General features: G+C 36.5%; 1 protein-coding gene across 2 annotated transcripts in view; it reads left to right on the forward strand.

The window, feature by feature from the left end:
- DDC (dopa decarboxylase) overlaps nucleotides 1-23,024 on the forward strand; it is a 512,652-nt gene that overhangs the window by 11,647 nt on the left and 477,981 nt on the right. For both annotated transcript variants that reach the window (XR_010623129.1, XM_065751729.1), the window contains exons 5-10: nucleotides 2,710-2,853; nucleotides 8,634-8,700; nucleotides 11,277-11,371; nucleotides 13,127-13,194; nucleotides 18,444-18,520; nucleotides 22,643-22,662. Coding sequence is in view for 1 of the 2 variants with exons in the window: in XM_065751729.1 (XP_065607801.1) it covers nucleotides 2,710-2,853; nucleotides 8,634-8,700; nucleotides 11,277-11,371; nucleotides 13,127-13,194; nucleotides 18,444-18,520; nucleotides 22,643-22,662 (471 nt within the window). In the remaining variant the exon portion in view is untranslated. The remainder of the gene's footprint in view (nucleotides 1-2,709; nucleotides 2,854-8,633; nucleotides 8,701-11,276; nucleotides 11,372-13,126; nucleotides 13,195-18,443; nucleotides 18,521-22,642; nucleotides 22,663-23,024) is intronic.

A 23,024-nucleotide genomic window follows, 5' to 3' on the forward strand; every position in this document is an offset into this window, starting at 1 on the left:
TAGCAGACTGAATGAGGCTAAACGAGCAGGTCAGGACTGTGAGAGGCCTTTACTGTTAATTAAAGCAAATTTTAGTTTTATGAGTTCTGTTGCTTCTACCTTCCTAATGCTCTAATCCTATTGAAGAGCCAGACAGTGCTACTCCTCTCAATAGCTGTGACATTTTCTTAGTTAAATGTCAATGAGATATTTCCCTCTATCTTAGCACTTGATGTTTAATTCAAAGTAATATCTGATTATGCAGAATAAAACAGCCAGCTATTAGGTTTGCCTCCATTTACTACTGTTAGTTAAAAAAAGCATTGAAAAGCAATTTAAGAGTATGTTAAGAGAGAAAAGGGATTTGTTGGTTGAGAGCAGTCTGGACAAGTAAATATGAGGACAGACAATTCAAAAGGCACAGAAGATATTTGTTCTTTTTCATCTGGGACCCTAAGGTCTGTGTTCTGCTCAAACTTTGACCCAGTGATGCACAAAGCCTGCTACTTGTTTTCATAATTTTTTTCCCAGTGTCAATGACTGACTTGAAATAAGGACTGACAGGCCACCATGTATGCTGAAGGTCAGGGGATCTTCTGTTTACAGAAGGATTTGCCTTAAGATATTGCTGACCTTTAAAAGCAGATTGTTGCAGAGCTCACCGGTCCTTCTGCATTAAGAACAGACCTGTGTGACTCATAGGCAATAATCCACAAAAGAAAGTAAGCCTAAGCCATTCTGAGGAAGAGAAAATCATGCACCAGCAGAGCAAAAGAGTGCAAGACTACAATAGCAGTGTGGCAAAAAAGCTGGTCACTAGAAGGACTCAGATTTCACATGTCTTGGGAGATCATTTTAGCTTTTATGCATTTCAGGAAGTGACACTGAAAATGTTCTGCTTTGTATTAATGAGCACAGGACAGGGACAGCAACTTTCCCCGGCAACTACTTGAGGGTCTGGAGGCAATGTAGGTGCCTGAGCTGCCCTGGCTGAGGCACATAATGCAAGGCCATTGAATGTGAGACCTCAGAGAATGGAGAAGCACCTGGCTACCCCTGACAGTAGACAGCTGACTGCTTGGAACCAGGACAGAAGTCAGGGGAGTTATTTGATATTTTCCAGTTTTCTTAGATCATTACCTTCACTGCCTTAAAAAAAATCCAAACATATATATACATATATATATATGTTTATTCATTGTTATCTTTTCTCCAGCTACCTTAAGCAGCTGCCCACTTATTTCATTTTTAGTTCATTTTTCTCCTAGAGAATGGTGGGAGATTTCTGGCTACTTCACCGAGCACTAGGTCAGCAGCATGTTGCTGAAGATTTGCTGTAGGCCAAAGGCATCTTTGTGTTTTTAACCTTCAGTTTGTGAATGGCTAGAGTTATCAAAGAGCCTAGTTCCTATGTGAGAGGCTTGTGGATGTAATTCTTAAGTTTTGGCTAGCTGAGAATCTGTCTATTACTGTAGTTATTTAAAATTCTTCCCTTGTATAAATTGTTTAAAAAACATCTTTTTCCACTGTATTCTTAAATGAAGTAAGGTATCACTATGGTAAACACACTGTGTTCTACTTCAAAGCAAACTGTGTCTAGACTTCCACATTTTGTCAAGCAAGAGCCTAATTAGTTCACCTGAGTGCTTTAACAAGAGGTGCTGCTGAGGTACAAGTTAATAGTAAAGCTACCTTTAAAATGTGTCCTCCCATGGATAGGCAAAGTTGAAAGCAGAAACTTTGTTTCATCTGGTCTTGTTCAGCCTGTGGTTTGGCTTAATCTTCTCCATGTTTGCATGCTAAATTAGAACAGAGCTGTTAAGTGCTCTCATAGGCACTAGCCAGGCTCAACAAGAGCAGCGTGGAGATCATGAGTGAGAACAGTCAGGATATGCAAAGGTGAGAAATGCTTCTCTTTCAGATAAGTAATGATTAACAAAATATTAGAAAAGTGAAAGGGAATGTTGGTTTTGTTTTTGTTTACCCATCCCTTAAATGAGCATTTTGTGGCTAACCACACCTTTTACTATTAATAGAATTATTATTATGTTATACTTTTTACTCTTAAAGATTTCTAAGTGGTTTCATTGTTTTACTTTTCTGAGATGTGCTTTATGTTTTTTTAAAAAATAAGTTAATTTCAGGTAATCCAAATAAAATGGGTTATAAATAAAATAGATTATTAGGAACAATCCTTAATTACCTAGCAAAAGAAATGAATTACTGAACCACAGTTTATTCAGTAGTTAAATCTGATATCTGTACCACGCTGTTTTATATATATTATGGTTCAGGAAAGCTGAATATCATAAAAATATGCTCTCGAGCAACTAAATTATTATCAGGCAGGATGATTATCTGCATAATTTTTGGTTGATCTGGAGCCAAATCCTGATGCTTTTAATCAATTCTACCTAATTGAAAATGTGTTAATTAAAGATCTCACTTGCATTAATGGAATTATTGTCTGAATGAGACCATCGCGGTAGTTTCAAGGTGTATTTTTGTGTATGCATGTGAGAGATCATGTGCATATGTACATGTTCTCATTTGTCTGTGTATCTATATATCTGAAAGATTTTTTTATAGTAACTGTTAAACACCAGCAGCAGTCCCAGAATCTCAAACGTTGCTTTACTTGAAAGGAATGATTCTACTTTCCACATTCAAATAAACTTTTTAAATTCCAATAAAAAACGTCTGTCTTAAAACTTGCCTATTTCCTTGCAGGCTCATTCATCTGTGGAGAGGGCTGCATTGATCAGTGGTGTGAAGATGAAAAATATTCCTTCGGATGATACATTTGCTGTTTGTGGTTCAGCCCTAAAGAAAGTTTTGGATGAAGACAGAGCTTCTGGTCTTATCCCACTCTTTGTGAGTACTGGATTTTAAGTCGTCAGTGGATTTATACTCATCAGTTCTTTTTGAGAGGAGTAGATGATCTTATTCCTAAGAGAAGGACTGATGGGCAGACTTGTTGGAATAGTGTGTTAGTTTCCATGAATGTTCTTTACAAACGTGAGCTTTACTAGAGACGTTTCAAGTATTCATATATGTAGAAAAAAGACAACAACCCTTTAACTTGAGACGTTCTTGAAGTTTAGCAAGTATTAATTTGCAGGAGAAGCAACACCTTTGAGCAGCTGGTTGCAGTTCTGAGCAAAAAGAAATTTTTAAAAGGAGATGAATTTATACTAAACATTTGAATAAATGCAGCTGAATTTTCTAGTTTTATTCATCTAGTCCTGCAATGTTATGATCTCCTAATACTTGAGTTCCAAACGGGCTCTTATTCAAAGGTGTATTTGTATTATTCAGGGTCTAAAAAGTAAAAAAAAAAAAACCAACAACAAAACAAACAAAAAAAGCCCTATCTTTAAATGACAGTATCCCAAACTTATTATAAACAAACACAAAATTTTTGGTGTCATCTTTTCTTCTTGTCCACTTTCCTTTCCAGAGATTCTAATTTCCACAGCAGTCCAGCAAAAGCAAATGTGTTTATATCTCAGTACCTAAAGCTCACTGCTCCCCAGGTTTTGACACAGATAAAATTTTAAAGTTTGGTTCTTCCATGACAAGTACTTTATTAAAAAGAATATTTGTTTTTTTGTCAAATCATCTAATCTCTCAGTTCAGAATACTGTCTTATCAATTCAAGTTAAAACAATATTTTACCTTTTTTTTCCATGGAATAAGTAACCTGTTTTATCTTTGTACATCATCAACAAAATGTTTTGCTCATTTCCAAGCATTATACCTCCGCAAAATTTGATATAGACCATGACCTGCATAGATTTATAAAGGGATGCAATATGTCAGCAATAATACATTTTCTATTGACCTTCCATTAAATGAAAGCTAGAGCTTAAAGAATATCTCTTAGAAACTGAGAACTCTAGAAATGGATTTTTAAGGAGAATAAAAAATGTGACTTTTTTTCCCCAGAAAATTAATGTCTGACGACAGTTGTTCTTTCATGTGGTAACATTTTGAAAAGTGCTAATGTGACTCAGATTTCTTTGTACTGTTTTCAGAAGAAAAAAAAGCAGATTAAGCTTACTTGCTTAATATAGATATATAGATAAGTGCCAAATAGGATGAAGTAGCTTATATTTCTCCAAGCCTTTTGAAAATATAATCTTTCTACTGTTGTTGTTAACCTTTAGTGTCTGGTATTATGAGGATGAACAGAGTGAAAAATATTTTTCATATATGCTAGGATGTCAAGAATTGGCAAGTCACTGGGATAACCAAGCACATCTCATCAGCTGCCTTCCTACATCACTAGAATATGATGGAGAAACAAAGCATCTATAGGGTTGGCTGAATGGACTTTCTTCTGTGGGCTGCTCCTGTTGAAGTGGAGATGTGCTGTGAAGTTTCATTTCTGCTGTATTGTAACAGCACATAATATCTGATACAAAGTCCTACATTTTGATCTCACTGTGAATTTTTATGATTCCAAGTATAGCACTACATCACATTTCCATGCACTAACAACAAAGTTAATTCTTTCTCCTCATCTCTTGTCTATTTACATGCAACTTACCTCTCATGAATATTAACTCCTTATTAATATTCCTATGTGTATCAAAAGGAAATCAAAAATTTTATTTCCTGCATTCAGCAACACATTTACAAAGGGTAATTTAACTGTTGTTTATTTCTTCCTCTGTTTGCTTAGCTGTGCAAGAGGCTTTCAAAGGCAGCACAGGCTTACTCTGTGTTAATATGGCCTGTGCCAGGTCTTCCATTTATTTGTATACATAAAACATGTCAGCTTAGATTAAACTAGATCTCATTATCCTTATGGCTGGCCTCTTAATTCAAAGGTGTGTTAATTCTTTGTCATGCTGAGCAACAGTCCATGCACTGTATTAATGCTCCCCATTCTGCCTTGCAGATTTCAAAAGCCCTTCCATTTCTTTTGTTCTTGAGTAACTTGGTGTTATTTAATTTAGTTCTGGTAACAAAGTTATGCACACTGCTAAGGAAACACCTTATGCCGCTTTATTCTGTGTCTCCCTGTATTCACTGATCCTTCACTAAGGAGAGTGATTCAACATAAATGCAGAAAGTTTAACAGAAGAAATTCTGCTTGATGACACTTCCAACAGCAGAGATCTTTGCTAATAAAGAGATCTTGGTGGCTTCCAAGCTGATGCAGTCAGCAAAAGAAAAGTTTTCTTGGAGATTAAAAAGAAAATGCAAGCACATTTCAGTGTTTTATACACAGGATCTTGCTCTTGTATTCACAGAACAAATGAGAAGTCAATATATTGAAGTTTCTTTTAGAAGTGAGTGGAGAATCAGGGGTGCACTTCCTTGAGTGAAAGAGGTTCTGTCATTACAGCAACCTGCTAATTACAAGTTTGTTTTCCACATACATGAGATTGGGTAATCAAGCTTTTTTAGGGGCAAGGCATATAAAAAGAGCCTTTGAACTCCTGTCCTCCATCTTTTAGCATTAGCAATGTGTATGCTAGTTTGTTTAGTGTAAGCTGCTGCCTCACAGTGAACTCAGAATGCTGCTTTTGTTTCCTTTTAAAAAAGAATTATTTCAGAATTGTGTTAATTTATCTCCTTCAAAATACTTGTGAAGAAATTGAAATACAGACATATTTTGATACAGTAAAGCCAACAGACTTTGAAATGCATCTAACTGCAACAGGTGTGGGTGAAATGAAGTTGTCATGATTTACCAAGGAGTAATGTTCAAGTGTGTCAGATACTTAGCCCTGCATTTGGCCACTAGTGAAGAGGGAGCTGTAAGTCCTGAAATCCTGTGCTGAAGTCATGTTCATAATTAATGAAATGAACATTAACTGAAGGATAAGCACATGCTCAAATAATATTCTCCTTTAGGCCCTGTGCTCCCAGTTTGAGATAGGCCTTAAACTGGATGAGTGCTGACGAGGGATGCCCAAATGTGGAGACCAGTGAGTCATGCACTGCTAAATTCAGAGGTAGGGTTCACTGCTTTAGGACTTCCTTTACTTGAAGTGTGTGATAGTCTGTGGGCTTTATGCTGTCATAAATCAGCGCAGATGTACCACAACTGGCTTATATATCATACAATATATTTCAACAGGCGCATCCAATATCATGCTACTGCAGTGGGATGTTCTTGCTGAACAAAGGCCCAGCACAAAATGAGTTGGGCTGAAAGAGAGGCCATCTTTTCATTAGGTGTTAGCGCTAAGATCCTAACTACAGATTTCCATTTGGAAGAAATGTTCTTAACATCCATACAGATATCCAGGGCAATGTTTTATTAGATATTGAATGGTGGTTTAATAAAATACTGCAATTTTCTCCAAGCCACGGATATTCTCATGAGTGCAAGCTGGCAAAGAGCTGAGTAGGAGAAAGGAAAAATAATAGAACACAGGAATTTCTGCCTCTGTTTAGTGAATTGCAAGTGGTGGAAAAAATTTCTTTGTGGTAAAAGTATACAAAATGTGTCTGTATCTTTTTAAGAAGCTGTCAGAGGTCTTCAGGTTGAGAAGATTAAGCATCATTGCTCTCAGGCATCATAAAGATTCATGTATTATCCCCAACATAGCTCTTGATTTTAGGAAAGTAATATGTGAGATGATTGATTCAACCATTTTAGCTGCTTTGCATTTGCAGCTGGGTCTGAGTCAAATCTGAAGTGCACAACCTGAGATGGAGAAGGCCTTCAGGCTATACTGAGCCATCAGCCCCTTTTTTGTGATGCTGCCTTTCCACTGCCCTCTGCACAAATGTGATTTTCCTGGTTCTGTACAGGTTACTAATTGAGTTAATTTGTTGGTTAGTGCTGAGGCAGGGTAATGAGAACCATGACAAGAGCAGGGTGCTGTCATTTTAAGTGGTTTCTGAGAATTAAAACAAGTAGCCTTGAGGCTTAGTCACCTACTGAGAGAACAACAAAATTATTTCAGTAATTGAGGTATCCTTTACAGAATAAGCCATTATTTAAATGATTAAGCATATGTTTATACACTATAGTATAATCTCTTGTTGAAGCAGCATACTCCTTACACTGACTAGAGGAAGAATATTTTAGCTGCATTACAACACTAGTAACAACTGTTTCAAAGTTTCCCTTGTGAAATTGCCATGATTACTTTAACTGCTGAACTGACAAGCAATTCACTCCAATCTTATCAGGAAGTCCACTGCCTATTATTATAAAATATATGCATAAGAGCAAAGCTAATTCTGTGGTGCACTCTTTTCCAGGGAAAGAATCAAGAGAAAGGCCCTTGCTCCTCCTGGAAAAAAAAAAAAAAAAAAAGGCCCTGTCTATCTACTCATTAGGGAGCTGTGTGACATGAATGCACTGTATGGAGTTTTAACATATAATTGTATGTTTTGCTAAGGTAGAGTGTTTGTTTTCTGAACTGTGTAGTGGATGGACAAGCATCACGTAGGTGTTCCTTACCCTTCTAACAGGATTTCTCGTGAGTTCATGGCGGGACTGCATATGCACACAGTAGAAAACCTCTGCAAAACATGGCTAGCTGTAGATGTACAGGGAAAAACAGAGGAAACAGAAGATGGTGCATTGACAGTGTTGGCATAAACAAACAAAACTGCCAAAAAAATAACAAAGTGCAAAAGTTATAACAGTAACAAAATTCTGGTTTTGATGTGTTTACGGTTGCCTGGTTGGGCTATGGTCTGCATGTGACCTTGGTTGAACGATCTAATTATTTTGTACTACTCAAACTATAAAACAGTATAATTTACTTGCCTATATAAACTATACAGAGTATTTTATCATATAATAATTCCATACAGGGCAAAACTGACTTTCAGACTTTATTGGTAGTTACAAAAATAAGACTAGATGCTTAAATTTATAAGAGTAGCAATAAAAAATAATGTCAGCTTAAATGTGCTTGGAAGTTGTTTTCTGGTTTATAGTTCTATCTGTATATTCCCAGTGAATTACCATAGCTCATTTTCACCTAATTATATTCTTTTACCATCGTGATACTTTCTTCAGTATTTATGTTGCCACCACTTTCAGTCTCGCAGCAGGAGACGTTAAGTGAGAAATTAACAGAATTTTAGGATGGATCTAGGAGAAGAAGTTTATCTGGAAATAAATTTTGCAAACTTGATAGCGAATATAAGCTTCTAGAGAGCAGTCCCAGACTGCAGATCCCTAGAGTGTAAGTTAGTTACAAGTATCTGTTACAGAGCTGCGACTCTTTAATTCAAGCAGTAACTTGTCAACAGGAACTCCAGCACCTCGAAGTAGCTCAAGTTCAGAGATTTCCAGTATAGCATAAACTGCAAATCATTTTGATGATCATTACATCTGTGGGATTGGAATCAGGCCACATGATAAATAGGTGGAAAATACAGAAAATATATAATATTTATATTAATATAATACTGTGACTGATTCATCAGACAACTTTACGAAGTCACTTTATGTGTTTTCCTGCATAAGAAGCACAGGGAAGCTTTGAGAAAAAAGCCTAGATTCCCAAAGGCTATACTGAAGGATATGTATTGGTTAAAATCAAATGATTTTATCCTATAACTTCAATTATTTCTCTTTACCGTTGCCTTTGCAGTCAATTCTTCTGACTTGATAATTTTCTTTGCTGCAACACCTAACAATTTTTTCTCTTTTTTTATTTTTGTTGCAGTTTTGTGCAACACTTGGAACCACACCTTGCTGCTCCTTTGACAAACTGTTAGAACTGGGTCCTATTTGTAAGTCTTTATCTGCTGCTACTTTCTAAAACTGCAGGTACTGGCTTAAGCCATGCTGAGTCATTTCCAGGGTACTGTGCAGTGTCAGTGCCTGAATTCAGTAAAGTTACTTGCAGGTGAGACTTTATATAAACAATTTTATTTCTAATATTAGGTCAAACAGTCTCAGACCATTAAAGAGGACTTTGACCCAAGGTTTTTGATGGAGCGTTTTTGAATGCTTTCAATGAAAACACACTGTATTTTAGTTTGTAACATTTTTTCTTCAGGCCTTTCTACCTACCATGGAGAAAATCTTGGAAAAGCTGACCTCCAAGTCTCTTCTGTACCCAAGTTTTGTTTCTGTTTGGTTCTGGTTCTGATGACTACAAAAGGCAGGGAAATTATGCACCAAAAGCCATGTGTATTTTTAAGTCCTTCCTCTTTTCTATGTTATTTCCTTCTTGTAAGAAGACAGGACAAGTACCAGGGTGATGAATACAGTGGACAAGACACAGACTCTTCCTAAGTTTTAATTTGTTATGATCTGTTGTGGCAAGTTTTGATCTGCAAAGAGGGTTGTTCAAAAGAATACACTTGCTGGCTGATGAAGATGTGACAGAATTGCATTATATGTATATTCCAGTGTATCTTTAGAGCAGGAAATTTATAGGCATGGATTTGATCTTTTGTTCATTTATTCAAGCAGAGCCTAGAGCCAAGTTTAGGTGGTGGTGACATGCTTTCAGATCCCTGCTCCTCAGCACAAGCCCCAGAGATTCAGTGTTCTAGTTCTCCTTTCTGAAAAGGTTTTCTAGTACTCTGCTTAGCAGCTTGAAATTATTTTTCTGTTGAGGTGAATCCTACAGACCTGACCTAATAAAACAGTAACACCAATACTCCTTGAGACAGCAACTAATTGTGACTATTTCATCAATCACTCTCACTGTCTTCCTGCTTGTGCAATGGGGTCCAGCAGTATTACGTACTAATTATATCAAACGTCTTAAGCTAGCATTTCTGTGTATAGAAGGTTAGGGTAGGTATAGTACATTAGTCCTATAATATAAAGGCAGTGTTTCAAAACAAATACAGTAAAAAATAAATAATCAAATGAACATTAGCATTTCTTCAAATAAGTCTACCTTATCATAGAATCATAGAATGGTTTGGGTTGGAAGGGACCTTAAAGACCATCCAGTTCCAACTCCCATGCTGTGGGCAGGGACACCTTCCACCAGTTCAGCTGCCTAGGGCATCCAACCTGGCCTTGACCACCTCCAAGGATGGGGCACCACAGCTCCTCTGGGCAGCCTGTGCCAGCACCTCACTGCCCTCTGAAAGAAGAATTTCCTCCTAACATCTGACCTAAATCTTCCTTCTTTTAGTTTAAAACTATTCCTGTGTGTCCTATCACTATCTATACATTTAAAAAGTCAGTCTTCCTTTTCCTCATAAGCTCTCTTTAGGTACTGAAAGGCTGCAATGAAATCTCTCTTGGGCTTTCTCTTCTTCAGGCTGAACAGGCCCAGCTTCCTCAACCTCTCTTTGTAGGAGAGATGTTCCAGCCATCTGATCATATTCATGGCCCTGCTGGACTTGCTCCAACAGCTCCATGCATTTCTTGAACTTGGATCCAAGACCCGGATGTAGTACTCCCTCACGAGGGCAGAATAGAGGGGGATGATGATGATCACTTCCCTTACCCTGTTGGCCACCTCTCTTTTGATGATGAAAAGAATAATATTTTATTAACTTGTTCCAGACACTGTGCAAAAAGAAAATGAATACTTGCAAACTACAAATTCCTGCATGACCTTTGTGCCCCATTGCAGATCTGAATGGCTATGCCTTTGTATGTACAAATATGTTTTAGAATTTGTTGGAGACCAGTGTTAAGATTTTATGTGGACTCCAATAATTCATGGACTAGCATGTTTCCAGTGTGAATTAATACAGAGAATTAATAGCAGAGGGTGATTATTGCAGAAAGTACTTGAACTGCTCATATGCTGAACTATTTCTGTAGTGAGTAATCAAAACTGGTCCTTTCTTAACCTTTTAGTACTTGCTCTTGAATAAAAGTGTATCAGTCTTCAAAGTAGTTCATTTCACATGGTTCAGAAGCCTGTACAAGCACATACCAATATGTGAAAAAAACAGTTTAGAAACGTGTGTTCATTTGTGACATATGAGTTAAAAGTGGGGAGCACAGCTAGAACTCTAGCTCCTCTTGCTATTGTAGTGCTAATAATATAGAAATGAATATCTACATCTCTAGAAACATATTTTTGAGTATATTTTAGTGGTTCTTCCATTAAAATTGTTTAAAATTTTATATTGCTTAATAGTAACAAAAAGAACCAATATATATATAGGGACTCTGCTGCTTTAGAAGAACTGGAAGGGAGAATAATGTTTTATGCATACATCTTAATGTAGTAATGGAAACCAAAATGGTAGCAACATTTCATGTCTTAATTTTAAATTGGGAAAACACTAGCATCAAAGAAGATCTGTTGAGAACTTTGTATCACACTTTTTAATCTTCTGTTCAATTTATTTTCCATTCAATTCTTTTTTTTTTTTTTTTTTAGGTAATAATGAAAATATCTGGATGCATATTGATGCAGCTTATGCTGGGAGTGCATTCATCTGTCCTGAATTCAGACATCTTTTAAATGGAGTGGAGGTGAAGTGTTTTTTGAGCCACCTGTTTAAATCCTGCTGTCCTGCAGAATCTTTCTGTTTCTTTTACATCCGATATTAACAGCTTTTATAGAATCTCTAAGTATTTTGCACTTCAACTTACACTACAAGTCCCATTGTATTCTATTGCCTTACTTATGTTTATGTCACTTTTACTGGTTTATTTTGGAAGTATGCAAATTACTACAGTATGAGGAAGTCAGTTAAGAATAGCAAATAGGAGTTAACCAAATACCCTCAAAAAGGCACATCTGTAACACCCTAATTCTACATTACAAATAAAAAAAAAGTTCAACAAATTAATGTGCTCAATATGCCTGATGTTTTGCTTGCATCCTGAAAGTCATGTAGAATATAACAAGTAGCTGTATCTCAAAAAGAGAGGGATTAATAACCAAAGAGCTAAATGAAATATTCCCCTATCAGCGCTTGTGTTCCTTCCCCCCGCTCCCCTTGCTGAGCTACTTGGCATTCAGCTGCTTAGATAAGGATACTTCAATTTCCTGCTGCTCCCTTCAGACAGTCAGATAAGTCCTTGTCTTCCATGTCAGTGGAGAAAATATTGCTGTTTGGTGAAGGCAGAAGTTTAAACACAGCACAGATAGGTAGTGACTAATAAAGAAGAGGAGGGAACCCCTCACCCCCCAGCAAATAAAGCATTTCTTTCTGTCTCTTTTTTATCAGCAAATGAAGCTTGTTGTAATTTCCTCTGGGGGGATATATTTTTACTTATTGTTATTAGTTCCTGAAGGAAATGAAACAGCAACCCTTGCCTGGTCCAGCATTCGCCATGAAGATAAATATTTAACAACCACAAATAGGTTTCTTGCCTTGCACAATGCAGGGAGACAGATCAGTAGGTAGGAAGATAGATAATTTCTTATGAGATAAATTGTTAATTGTTTACAAGTGACAAGGAAGGTTCCGAGAGACGAATGAGATTGAGCAGTGCTACAGAGTAGTCGGACCCTGGTACTTCTAGGCTCCTATCTCCCCTTATATTTGAGGGCTCATTGCTTCTGTCTCTCTTAACACATAGCTTACAGAAGCAGCCTTTTCCATATGATGTCAATCTCACCTATCTGAGTTCCCTCTGATGCTATGTCAAGTAAAACCATCCTTTACCATGATTTACATAATGTTTTGTGAATACCTGTTTGTTCTGTGTAGGCTTTTTTTTTTCAGCTTTACAGGAAAAAATTTCCACTAAAAGAAAATACCTTAGCCCTAAAAAAATAAGTAATTTCCTGATCATTTTTAATTTTATGGTTAAACGTGATTCACAGATTCTGAATGAAATATATCATTTGTCTCTCTACATGAATTTTGTGTTTATATGTTAAATAATCTTGGAAATAGAAAGCTCAGTGAATCATTTGGGAAATTTGATATGAACCACAGCAGCTCTTGCTGACTGTGTTTATGTTTATTATGTGAGAAATCATTTAGTTTATACTGAAATATATACTTCAGCATAACATATGTATCTGAAAGGTGCAACTGTTAGCAAACACTCAAAATTTTGATGATAACAGTAGTTAAACTGCAAGGTAAACCTCGATTCAATTTCAAAAATGAAATGAAGATACAGCTGCAGTAGTTAATAAATAAAGTGATATCAGTATGAACTTTACCTATAAAGCCCCTGCTCAGGAAGTTAAGGTGTACTGAGACAATTTGATTAAGATATATCATTGGCACATTTTCTCTTTCATAATTATTATTTATCTGTTCTCAGTTTGCAGATTCATTTAACTTTAATCCTCACAAATGGCTCCTAGTGAATTTTGACTGCTCTGCTATGTGGTAAGTATTATAGAAAAAAGAAATATTATGAGAGACAAAAACCACATCTTAAATTAATCCACCTTTCTAGCAATAGACATTTATTTACATTTCTGTATTGAAATGCGTTCTGGATACCTTTAACTCTTGTAATTTACAACATTCTCTATTTCATATAATCCAATTTTATAACAAGTACGATTTAAAAGAGGACTGAGCTATAGAGAAGTACCTAAAAGTTGGCAGGTTCACACTTGCTCTATTTTGCAACCATTTAACACATAGATGTCCAACGTTTTGGCTTGCTTGGACTGTACTGAGTGAAGCAGAATTGTCTTGGCCCACATATAAAGTGTATAGCAGAAGTAACAAAGCTTTTTTTTTTAATATATTAAAAGAAAAAAAAACATAAAAAAGAGGAAACAAAACATAAAGCTAGAGGGATGTGACCTCGTTTTTGTGAAACTAACCCATCAGACTGGTTTAGTGGCAGTGGCTGCAATTCTTAATGAGCTCTCAAAGTGCTTGTCAGAGAATTTTGATCTAATTTTACTCCTCCTGTGCTTCATCCTTGAAAACAGTTGTTCACAAATGTACATACTGCCAAAAAGCATTGACATGAATAAGATGTGGTTGTGAAGCGAGGGGTATTTTTCTCTGATAAGAGAGGGCTTATACAAGTCTAGTAAGAAGATACGATCATTTTTTTCTTTGAGGTGAATGTCTGATTGCAAGTCTATATGTTCCATTTCTTCTGCAGTGGATGTGCTAACTTAAAATATTTTATGAAGTAACTCAAGGCCAAGTTTAATAATTAAATAAGAAAAGTTACATGTCTGCTTAAAAACAAAAAATATATTTTCAGGGGCACACACACGACGAGTGGGTTGAAATAACATTTCTGACCATTGCTGTGTTTTACTTGCCAAGCAGAACAAGCACATGCAATGTGTGACATTACATTTATTTGACTGTGTGCGTGGGGAGTGAGAGGTGGTTAGCACTGCACTGCTCCCTCTGCTCCACAGGGTTCTGTTGTCAACTACACAGTCTGTGCTCAAGCTACATGCAGTCAGCTCATGATAAATATCATTAAAATTCACAAAATAATGTTAGAAGTTTAAATTCTTGTGGGTCCACCCTACCACTTGTCAATGGCAACAGGTGGCCCATGGACAATGGGTTAGACATGCCTGATTGAAAATACAAATTAAAAAAATCTCTTTAAGAACGTTAATATAATGAACAGCATGTTAAACAGACCTTCTTCTTTTCTATAAAGTATAATTTTGAGTCTTGATTCCTTCAAAAGCCTCTCTAAGAATAGTTGTGATTTAGCTGATGAAAAGCAGGTAATTTCAAAAAGGAGTATTTATGCAATTTGGTACTGATATTTCAACTTCCCCACATGACAGCAGAGATTACATTTTGATATAAAAGGATGCCAGCGTAGAGACCTGTAGACATACTTTGAAACAAAGCAAATTAATCACAGCAGTAGTAATAACATCCCGTAATAGATTGTGTCCCAAAGTGGAATTTTCAGAACATAATGTCTACCAGCATCACAACTAATGATACTTAATATCAAAACAGCACATCAGTAAATGCAGACTATTTATCAAGATAAACTAAAACATCACTTTCAGTAATAATTTAAGAAGATTTTTTGCAGAACTGGAGCAAGAAGGGGAAACTGAAAACTTCTTTTAACAAGAAAACTTTAAGACATCATCCAGGAAAAAAAAGCTGTCCTTTCCTGGAAGAAAAGAACGATAAGTTTATGTGTTTTATTTGTTTTTGGTTGATTTTTGGATCTTCTGAAATCTTTAATGAAGTTGACTTTTGCACAAATAAGTGTATTATTCAGCTAATGTGGTACATTTTTGAATGTAAGATTGTTCCTGACATAAACATTTCAAATATTCCAAGCCTCTTTTTTTTTTTTTTTCCCTTAGATTAAATGGCTTAGATTCAACTCACTTATTAGTAATGACACTGATTAACCAAAGCTCTGGTTTATAAGACCTGCTTAACTAGCTGTCTCTTCATACAAAAGTAGGGAGAAGATGGAACTCCTTTGCAAGTTTCTCCCATCTTTTTCCAATTATTTGAAGACATTAGCACAGTAGCCACTTGCAGAAATGATAAAATTCACCATCATTCTATTTAATGCTCACAGGACCATTAGGAGCCAGATTATTGTCCCAACCAGTTAAATTTCTCATTAATTCTACTTTCACCAATACCCCCATGGAACCATGTTAGCACTTTTTACCTAGCTTTCCAGGAGAACAAGATATATGTAAACATATTTATGTACCCATTTCAGGAGACTGTAGCTTTTCCCTAACAAATCTTAGACTTCACATGTAAGGGAGTGTACTTTTGAAGTGCTTTTCACCATTTTGTTTCCTGCATTTTTTTTATTTGTAAATAATCATATAGAATGCGTATTTCTGTAGGTAAGAAGATTCCATTTCAAAGAATCTCAAAAGATGTCTCCTTACTGAAAGCTGCACAACTGTAGCCTAATACTAAGGCTTCATTTCATCATCATTCATTTCATCATCATTCATCTACTGGTGTTATTTGTTTGATATGGAATGAAGCATATAACTAAAGTTGAGCTCTTTGTCTTGAATACATATATATCACCAAAAGAAAACCAACAATTTCTGAGGCCTATGCCCAATATTGACCCCTATTGCCAGCCTGTAATGCTGGCTGAAGAGATGAAAACTCATTTGAAATGTGATAATAAGGGATGAAGGAGCCTTATAAGAAGAAATAAATGTGATTTTAGGGTCCACACGAAGTATTAACCATGATTTTGTAATAATACAGAAAGAGTTCAATAAAAAAACATGTCAAAGTCAAATTAAACTGAATTCCATTGAAGGTTTCTAATTCACCCAGATTTACTGAGTGATTTCAGCATTTCATTCAAAGAACACATTTCTTTTCCTTTCATGTTGATTAAGAAAATCCAACCATTAGATCTGTAATGTATTATTTAACTACTTGGTGCAATATGAAGCAATGATGTCATATGGGATTTGGAGGTAATTTCATTATCAGTCTTTTGCAAAATATTCTGAAACTTCCTGATATATAGGAAAAAAAAATAGATCCTAAAGAAAAAAAATAAAAGAATATAATGTATCTTAGAAGGGCACATTTTCCATGTTTATATATAGAGGCCTTTTAAAAAACTCTACTTTGAAACTGCCAGGCAGTTTTGGTTGGACTGCCTAATTGGTGCTCTGGAATATTACAAAAGAAGAAATGTCTTCTTTCAGAGAGAGTAAAAATAATCCTCTTACAAAAGTCTTGTTAATTTTGCTTTTCTCTTTTCAGGGTTTAAGTGCTAACTCTTGTTCAGAAAGTTTGTTATGCGTTTAAAGGAAGGTGCTAATAGGAAATGTTTTTCTGTGAGTGGTAGAAAAATGTTCTCATTGGCTTGTAATATGAAGCCATCTCTCTCTTTTTTTAATATATTAGAATTGTAAACATCATTACAATATGCAGAATAGAATGAGGCTACTAAAAACTTCTAGTGTGCAATCCAAATAGTTTCATTTTCACAGATTTTCACTGCTTTTCACACCACATCTTTCACCATGTATTTCATATGATGAGAACTTAATATGTGAATTTTATGCAACTCAAGCTAGATTTTACTAATCTGTTACCATCGCATCAAGCCATTAAAACATATCAAGCTTATGAAGAAATTTTTTGAAATATATGTTCAGGATCTTTCAGTCAGTCTTGGTTATTTGCAAAGAAAGTAAAGAATACCACTTCTCTCTGTTACCAGACCACACAAGCACTTACTGTGAAGAAGGTTAAACAAAAAGGGTGAAATCTGGACAGGGTGTATAGACGCACAGTTCAACTGATCCATATACATTTATGTCCGTGCTTTGGATTTATTTTAGTAATCCTATTAGATAGTTTTTTATGGTTGCCAGATTATGACCTGCAAAGTCTCAGCTGGAACAGCCACCATCTTTTAAAAAAGCAGGAAAATCACAAAGATCACTGATGCCACTTTAATAGCAATCCATGTATCAATCCACACTCGATAGGGATGTTAATGTCTTACAACTGAACATATATTCCTGGATAATTATTATGTGTTCTATTGTTTAGCACAGCATATCACAGGAGAGGGAATGAATCTCTCAGAATACAACTAATAATATTATTTATAACTTGAGTTAGTTGCCTATGGAATAAGCTACTCAAATATATCAAAGTAATCAAACTCATGAAATAAATACAATAGAGCAATTTAGAGGTTTTTTACAATATTTAACTTAATAAAAATTGCATTTAGACAATAGTTGACTTCTTTATGTATGTATATACATAATTAAGAGTATTCTGAATGTCTTTTACTTATTTTTTGTTCAATGTGTGTAAACTTATGTATCTTCAGCTAGATACTTTCCATACATGAAGGCAAGGATAAAATGTTTTATGTGTGTAGTTTTATGTGCAATTTTACATTTAAAAACAAAACAAAAACCAACAGAAACAATCACAACGTAAAAAAGGATACAGAAAAACTATGATAAAAGGTTAGGACTTTTGCCATTTAGAGTACCCCCCCCTCCCCCAGTTGAAATAATTATTGCTTGCTTTGTGACTTATTTATAGGCCTAATGGAACTGTGGGGGTTGGAACAGACCTCTAGCGATCACCTAGTCCAACCTCCCTGCCAAAGCAGGCTCCCTAGACCAGGTCTTATACCTAGAGTGCTTCCCCCTGGTGAGAAGCTTACTTTCTCTCTGAGGTGGCTACGCTATGCTAGTGGCTGCAGTGTGGGGAGACAGTGGCCAGCATCCTCAGAGCCCCAGCACTGCTCCACACGATGTCTGGGAAGCGACAGCTCTTCCCATACTGCTTTGTACTGCAGTAATTTGCAGGCAACTTCTGTTGACTGCAAACATGAACATTGCTTTAACTAGTCTCACATTCTGGTGTGATTGTCTATCACCATAAAAAGATCCTCTGCGTCTGTTTCTTATCTGTTTTTAAACATGCAGTTATGCAGTCATGCTGCCCATTCCTGCTGAGCCTTACACTTACTGCTTGTAAGTACAGTACTGATATTGCTGTGAAAAAGCACTGAAAATGGCACAGGCTGCGCTCAGGAAATATGCCAGTTCAAACACATTTAGTTTTCCTTTGCTTCTGCAAATTGAATGCTTTAAATTTTAATTCTTATATTTCTCATTTTTTATCTTTCTTTCATACAGGGTGAAAAAGAGATCAGATTTAATCGGTGCTTTTAAGTTAGAACCCCTTTACCTGCAGCATCACCATCAGGAGTCTGGTAATTTTATTATTAAATACAATTACCATTATTTTATTTGCATGCTGATATTTAACGTTAAAAAAAATGGTTTAAGATGACAACTGAAATTCTTAAAACTAGCCAAGTTGTTTAGCAGCCTATTTCCATATTCAAAACGCCTTAGGAAGCAAAGCTTACTGAAGTGCAAACATGTCTAGTGAGATTTTAGTTAGTAGAAAAAACTATTGAGGGAAAGCCATTTCATGAGATATTGTATTAGGATTTCCCCCACTCTGCATTTACTACTGACTCTTAGCTATGGATTCAAGTTCTGATTCATATTTTCAGATACTCGTGTCAGCAGCAAACATTCCCTGAAAGTACAAAGAAAGGATAAGCTGTGTTTGGTATCTGCTCTGTTTTCTGTGATAGCTATCTGAGATGCTGTCACGTTGTGCTCACGCTCTTAAATTGACTGTTGCAAAGGAGGTAAGTGCAGGTCATTGGTCTTGTACAAAATGCTCACAAAAGCTCCTCCTGAAGCACTGACAAAGAAGGTACAGATCTTAGGCCGTGTACAAAGCTCTTTAACAGATTAGTGTTGCTCCTTGCACATACATAGCAGCTGCAAAGCGGCATTTGCCATCCTGAAGGCTGGCTGTGCACATTCAGTTGGTGAGTGATTAATTGTGAAGGTCACAACAGTGTAGAGTCAATAAGGGATAAGTTCCTTCTTAATGACAGCATTACAGAATGTAGGAGTTGGAAGAACCCTCAGGAAATCAGTGAGTCTAACCCCCCTGCTAAAGCAGATTCCCTACAGTGGGTTGCACAGGAAAGTGTCCAAGTGTGTTCTGAGTATCTCTAGACAAGGAGTTACTCAAACAACCTCTCTGGACAACTTCTTCTAGTGCTTTGTCAACCCTCAGAGTAAGCTTTCTCAAGAAGGTGCATCACCTCAAGGCACCTGAGCATGTTCTTTTTATTTATTGTATCTCATATGTTTCCTGGAGTTGGTGGTGCTGATCTATGCTCAGAGGTCTTCTCAGAGGACACTTCTCTCCGTTGTAGCCATAAACTCATTGTGATTTAAATTAGAATCATTATCCTGAGTTGGAAGGGACCCTTAAGGATCGAGTCCAACTCCTGTCTCCACAGAGGACCACCCAAAAATCAGACCATATGACTGAGATCTTTGTCTAGACAATTCTTGAACTCTGTCAGGTTGGGGCCACATCCACTTCCCTGGGAAGCCTGTTCTGGGGTCCAGCCACTCTTTTGATGAAGAACCTTTTTCTGATATCCAATCTGACCCTTCTCTGATGCAGTTCCATTCCTTCAGGTCCTGTTGCTGCTAACAGAGAGGGGATCAGCTCTGCCCCTCCACTCCCCCTTGTGAGGAGCTGTAGGACACCATGAGGCCTTCCCAATTAATTAATACCATCTAGAATTCCACCATTCGCAAAAACAAAACAAAACAAACAAAAAACAACACTAAGTATAATAAAATTTTGTACCTTAATTCTGAGCTGTCAGAGCTTTTGTATTTTGTAATTTTTTCTACATTTTATTTTTCTACATTTCTAAGCAGTGCAATTATGGAACAGGGGAGTAAACAGGAAAACATAATAACTCTGAAGCTGAGGTTCGCCCACTGAAGGCTAGAATTATTAAGGAAAAATATGTACTTTTTTTTTTTACCTTTTAAAGTGAAAAGTGTTAATTATTGCAAATACACTTGTCACTAGCTTTTAATTAATGTACAAGAAAAATGCTTCTTTTGAGGAAAAAAAAAATCTCATGTTAATTAAGTTGACAGCACCGATACAAGTGTGGTAGGCCTCCTCCAGGTTAAATAACACCAAAGGAAAATTAAACCTTTCTTAGTTGGGCTGAAGTGTGTGGTGATAGGACAAGGGGTAATGATCGCAAACTGAAGCATAGAAAGTTCCACTGTAATGTGTGTGGGAACTTCTTCATGGTGAGGGTGATGGAGCAGTGGCACAGCTGCACAGAGAGGTGGTGGAGTCTCCTTCTCAGAGACGTTCCAGACCCGCCTGGACGCCTACCTGTGCTACCTGGGCTAGGGAGCTGCTTTGGCAGGGGGTTGGACTTGATTTCTGGAAGTCCCTTCCAACCCCTACAACTCTGTAATAATTCTGTAATAATAAAACTTTATCTTCCAGGTGGATGAAATGTCATCCATTCTTTGCTTTGCCTTCCCTATCTGTGCTAGGATTTCATTAGATCTGGACATGAAGATTCCAAGTAGATCAGCTGATGATTAGCAGTGAAGCGACACTGATATATTCTGTGCTCTATTCCCATTTGCTGATAGTCTTCCTAAGATCTGGACAGTTTTCCAAATGCAAACACCTCTAGTTGAACTGTTAAATCCAATCCACACATATGCCTTCAATCAAAACATCCAGGGTTGCAAGGGTGCAAGGCTGTTACAGTCACTGTTGATCCCTGTGTGATTTATGAGATGTCAGCACTTCTGAAAATAAGATTTGTCTAATGGCGGATCTTATTTTGTGAGTATGTCTCAGGCCTGAGAATTCCCATCGTGGTCTACAAGACAAATGAAGTAGCATTTTTGAATTCACTCATCTCTCACTCAAGAATTTAAATGAGTGGAAAAATATATCTGTCTGTGAGCAATTAGTCTTAATAACCATATGGCAATTATGTGTGCCCCCAAGAGGAAAGTCTTTATTTTGTCATTAATTATAATTTCACGTGATTTGCATCATCCCACCAGGAAGATTATACTAGCTTGCCTGGGAGCCCAGGATATAGGTCAAATCCTAATGGCAGTGTAAGAAGAATGAGCTCCATGCTCTATTATAAATGCTGTGTGTGCTCCCACAATGCAATTCCTCCTGGTTAAATACAGATGTAAGGCTAAGTCCTGTAATCAAAGACTAATCATTGACTGCATTCTGCTTCACAGCTTGTGAAAGGCGTTGTTGTGGATCATTAGACATAGCCCCTTGCAGCAGTGTAGGATTATTTATCTATCACCAGTTGCTTTACTTTCTTTGCTACCAGCCTTGCAGCTATCAAATAAAAATGGCTGTGACAATGCAGAGCATGAGTGTTATCAAATTACCCTGTTACTGATCTGAGACAACCATGAAGTCCAGAAACAGAATAACAATTGTTATTTTTCCCCCTTTTGGAAGATAACCTAGGAACACACTGAAGAACCAAATGAGTGTGCGTTTCAGGGAAGAAGGATCATGTGTTTGGCTGCATGTATGTGAGAATGTTGGCAAGGCAGTGTGTAACAGAGGATTTTTTTTTTTAATTTATTTTATAAGAGTCCCAGGAAATTGGAAGGCTGGGAATTACACAAATGACATAGACCGGTCAATAAGTATATACTTCCCTGTGAAGCTTATACTCCACTGCAGAAAAATAAAGCAGAATAAAAAAGCTAAGCACATGCTTCCACGTGCTTTCAGATTTTAGGTCAATTTAATTTTTGTCACTGGTTTACTGCAAGTAATCCAGCTTTACCATGAAATCAGCCTAGTTACCTGATTCAAAGCAAAGGTAGAGGCATCTTGACTTTGTGTCATTATATAAAAGACAACAAATAATGCCTTCTGCTTGTCTCCTTGGACCGTTTTGAGGCATGGTTTGTATATGGTTTTTTTTCAGTACATCAAATAAAAAGCCATAAGCATGCAGAATATTATTCTCCAAACACAAAGAGGGTCGAATTCCTGAGTCACATTTTCCAGTCACTTATTAGACATGCTGAAGAATGAACAACAAATGCATGAGTGGGCATAAAAAGTTGTTAGGAATGCATTATTTTGAAAAGCATCAGTTTGGAGGTTCTACAGAACAAAATTAATAAAAGCTGCTTCATCTACTCCTTCTTTTCCTTACAAGGGGAAAGTAAACACAGTGCTGAGACTATGATCACTATGGGATCTTAAGTATCACAAAAAGGAAAAATGTTTAATTTCTGAGTGCTATATTCTGACTAGTCAAGGAATGAGGTTTATTACCCACTGACGCTGGTGATGCTTGCTTGTAGAAAACATCCAGGATAGCTAAAAAACAGCATGCTCAATAGTACTAGAATGACTGTAGGTTTTGGCTATTATGATGAAACAATGCAAATATTTTTTCTTTAACTTCCAGGCCTTGTAACAGATTACCGGGTAAGTACATCAATATACTCACTAATATTAAATTTTGTATACACTGGTATGTCCAGGGATTTTATTTTCCATCACTTCCATAAACTTCAAAAGCTTGTCTTTCTTTTCAGGATGGATTCAGCTTGCTAACTTTTTAACATTACTCAAGCTAAAGCTTTAAACTCTCTTTTTGGAAAAAAAAACCAACAACAAAAAACAGCATTGTGTTTAAGGCAGAGTGTATCTTGCACATGTAATATTTCAGGATTTAGTAAGTAGAAAGAAATTGCCTAAAGGTTTTATTTTTTAAAATAGTGGATACTACCATTTTTTAAATGCACTTTTTAACCTTGGCAATAGAAAATCTTGTTTTAGAGTAGAAA

This window comes from Cyrtonyx montezumae, unplaced genomic scaffold (genome assembly GCF_038088225.1).
Source record: "Cyrtonyx montezumae isolate F1298 unplaced genomic scaffold, pur_monq_1.0 scaffold_8, whole genome shotgun sequence".
Taxonomy (NCBI): Eukaryota; Metazoa; Chordata; class Aves; order Galliformes; family Odontophoridae; genus Cyrtonyx; species Cyrtonyx montezumae.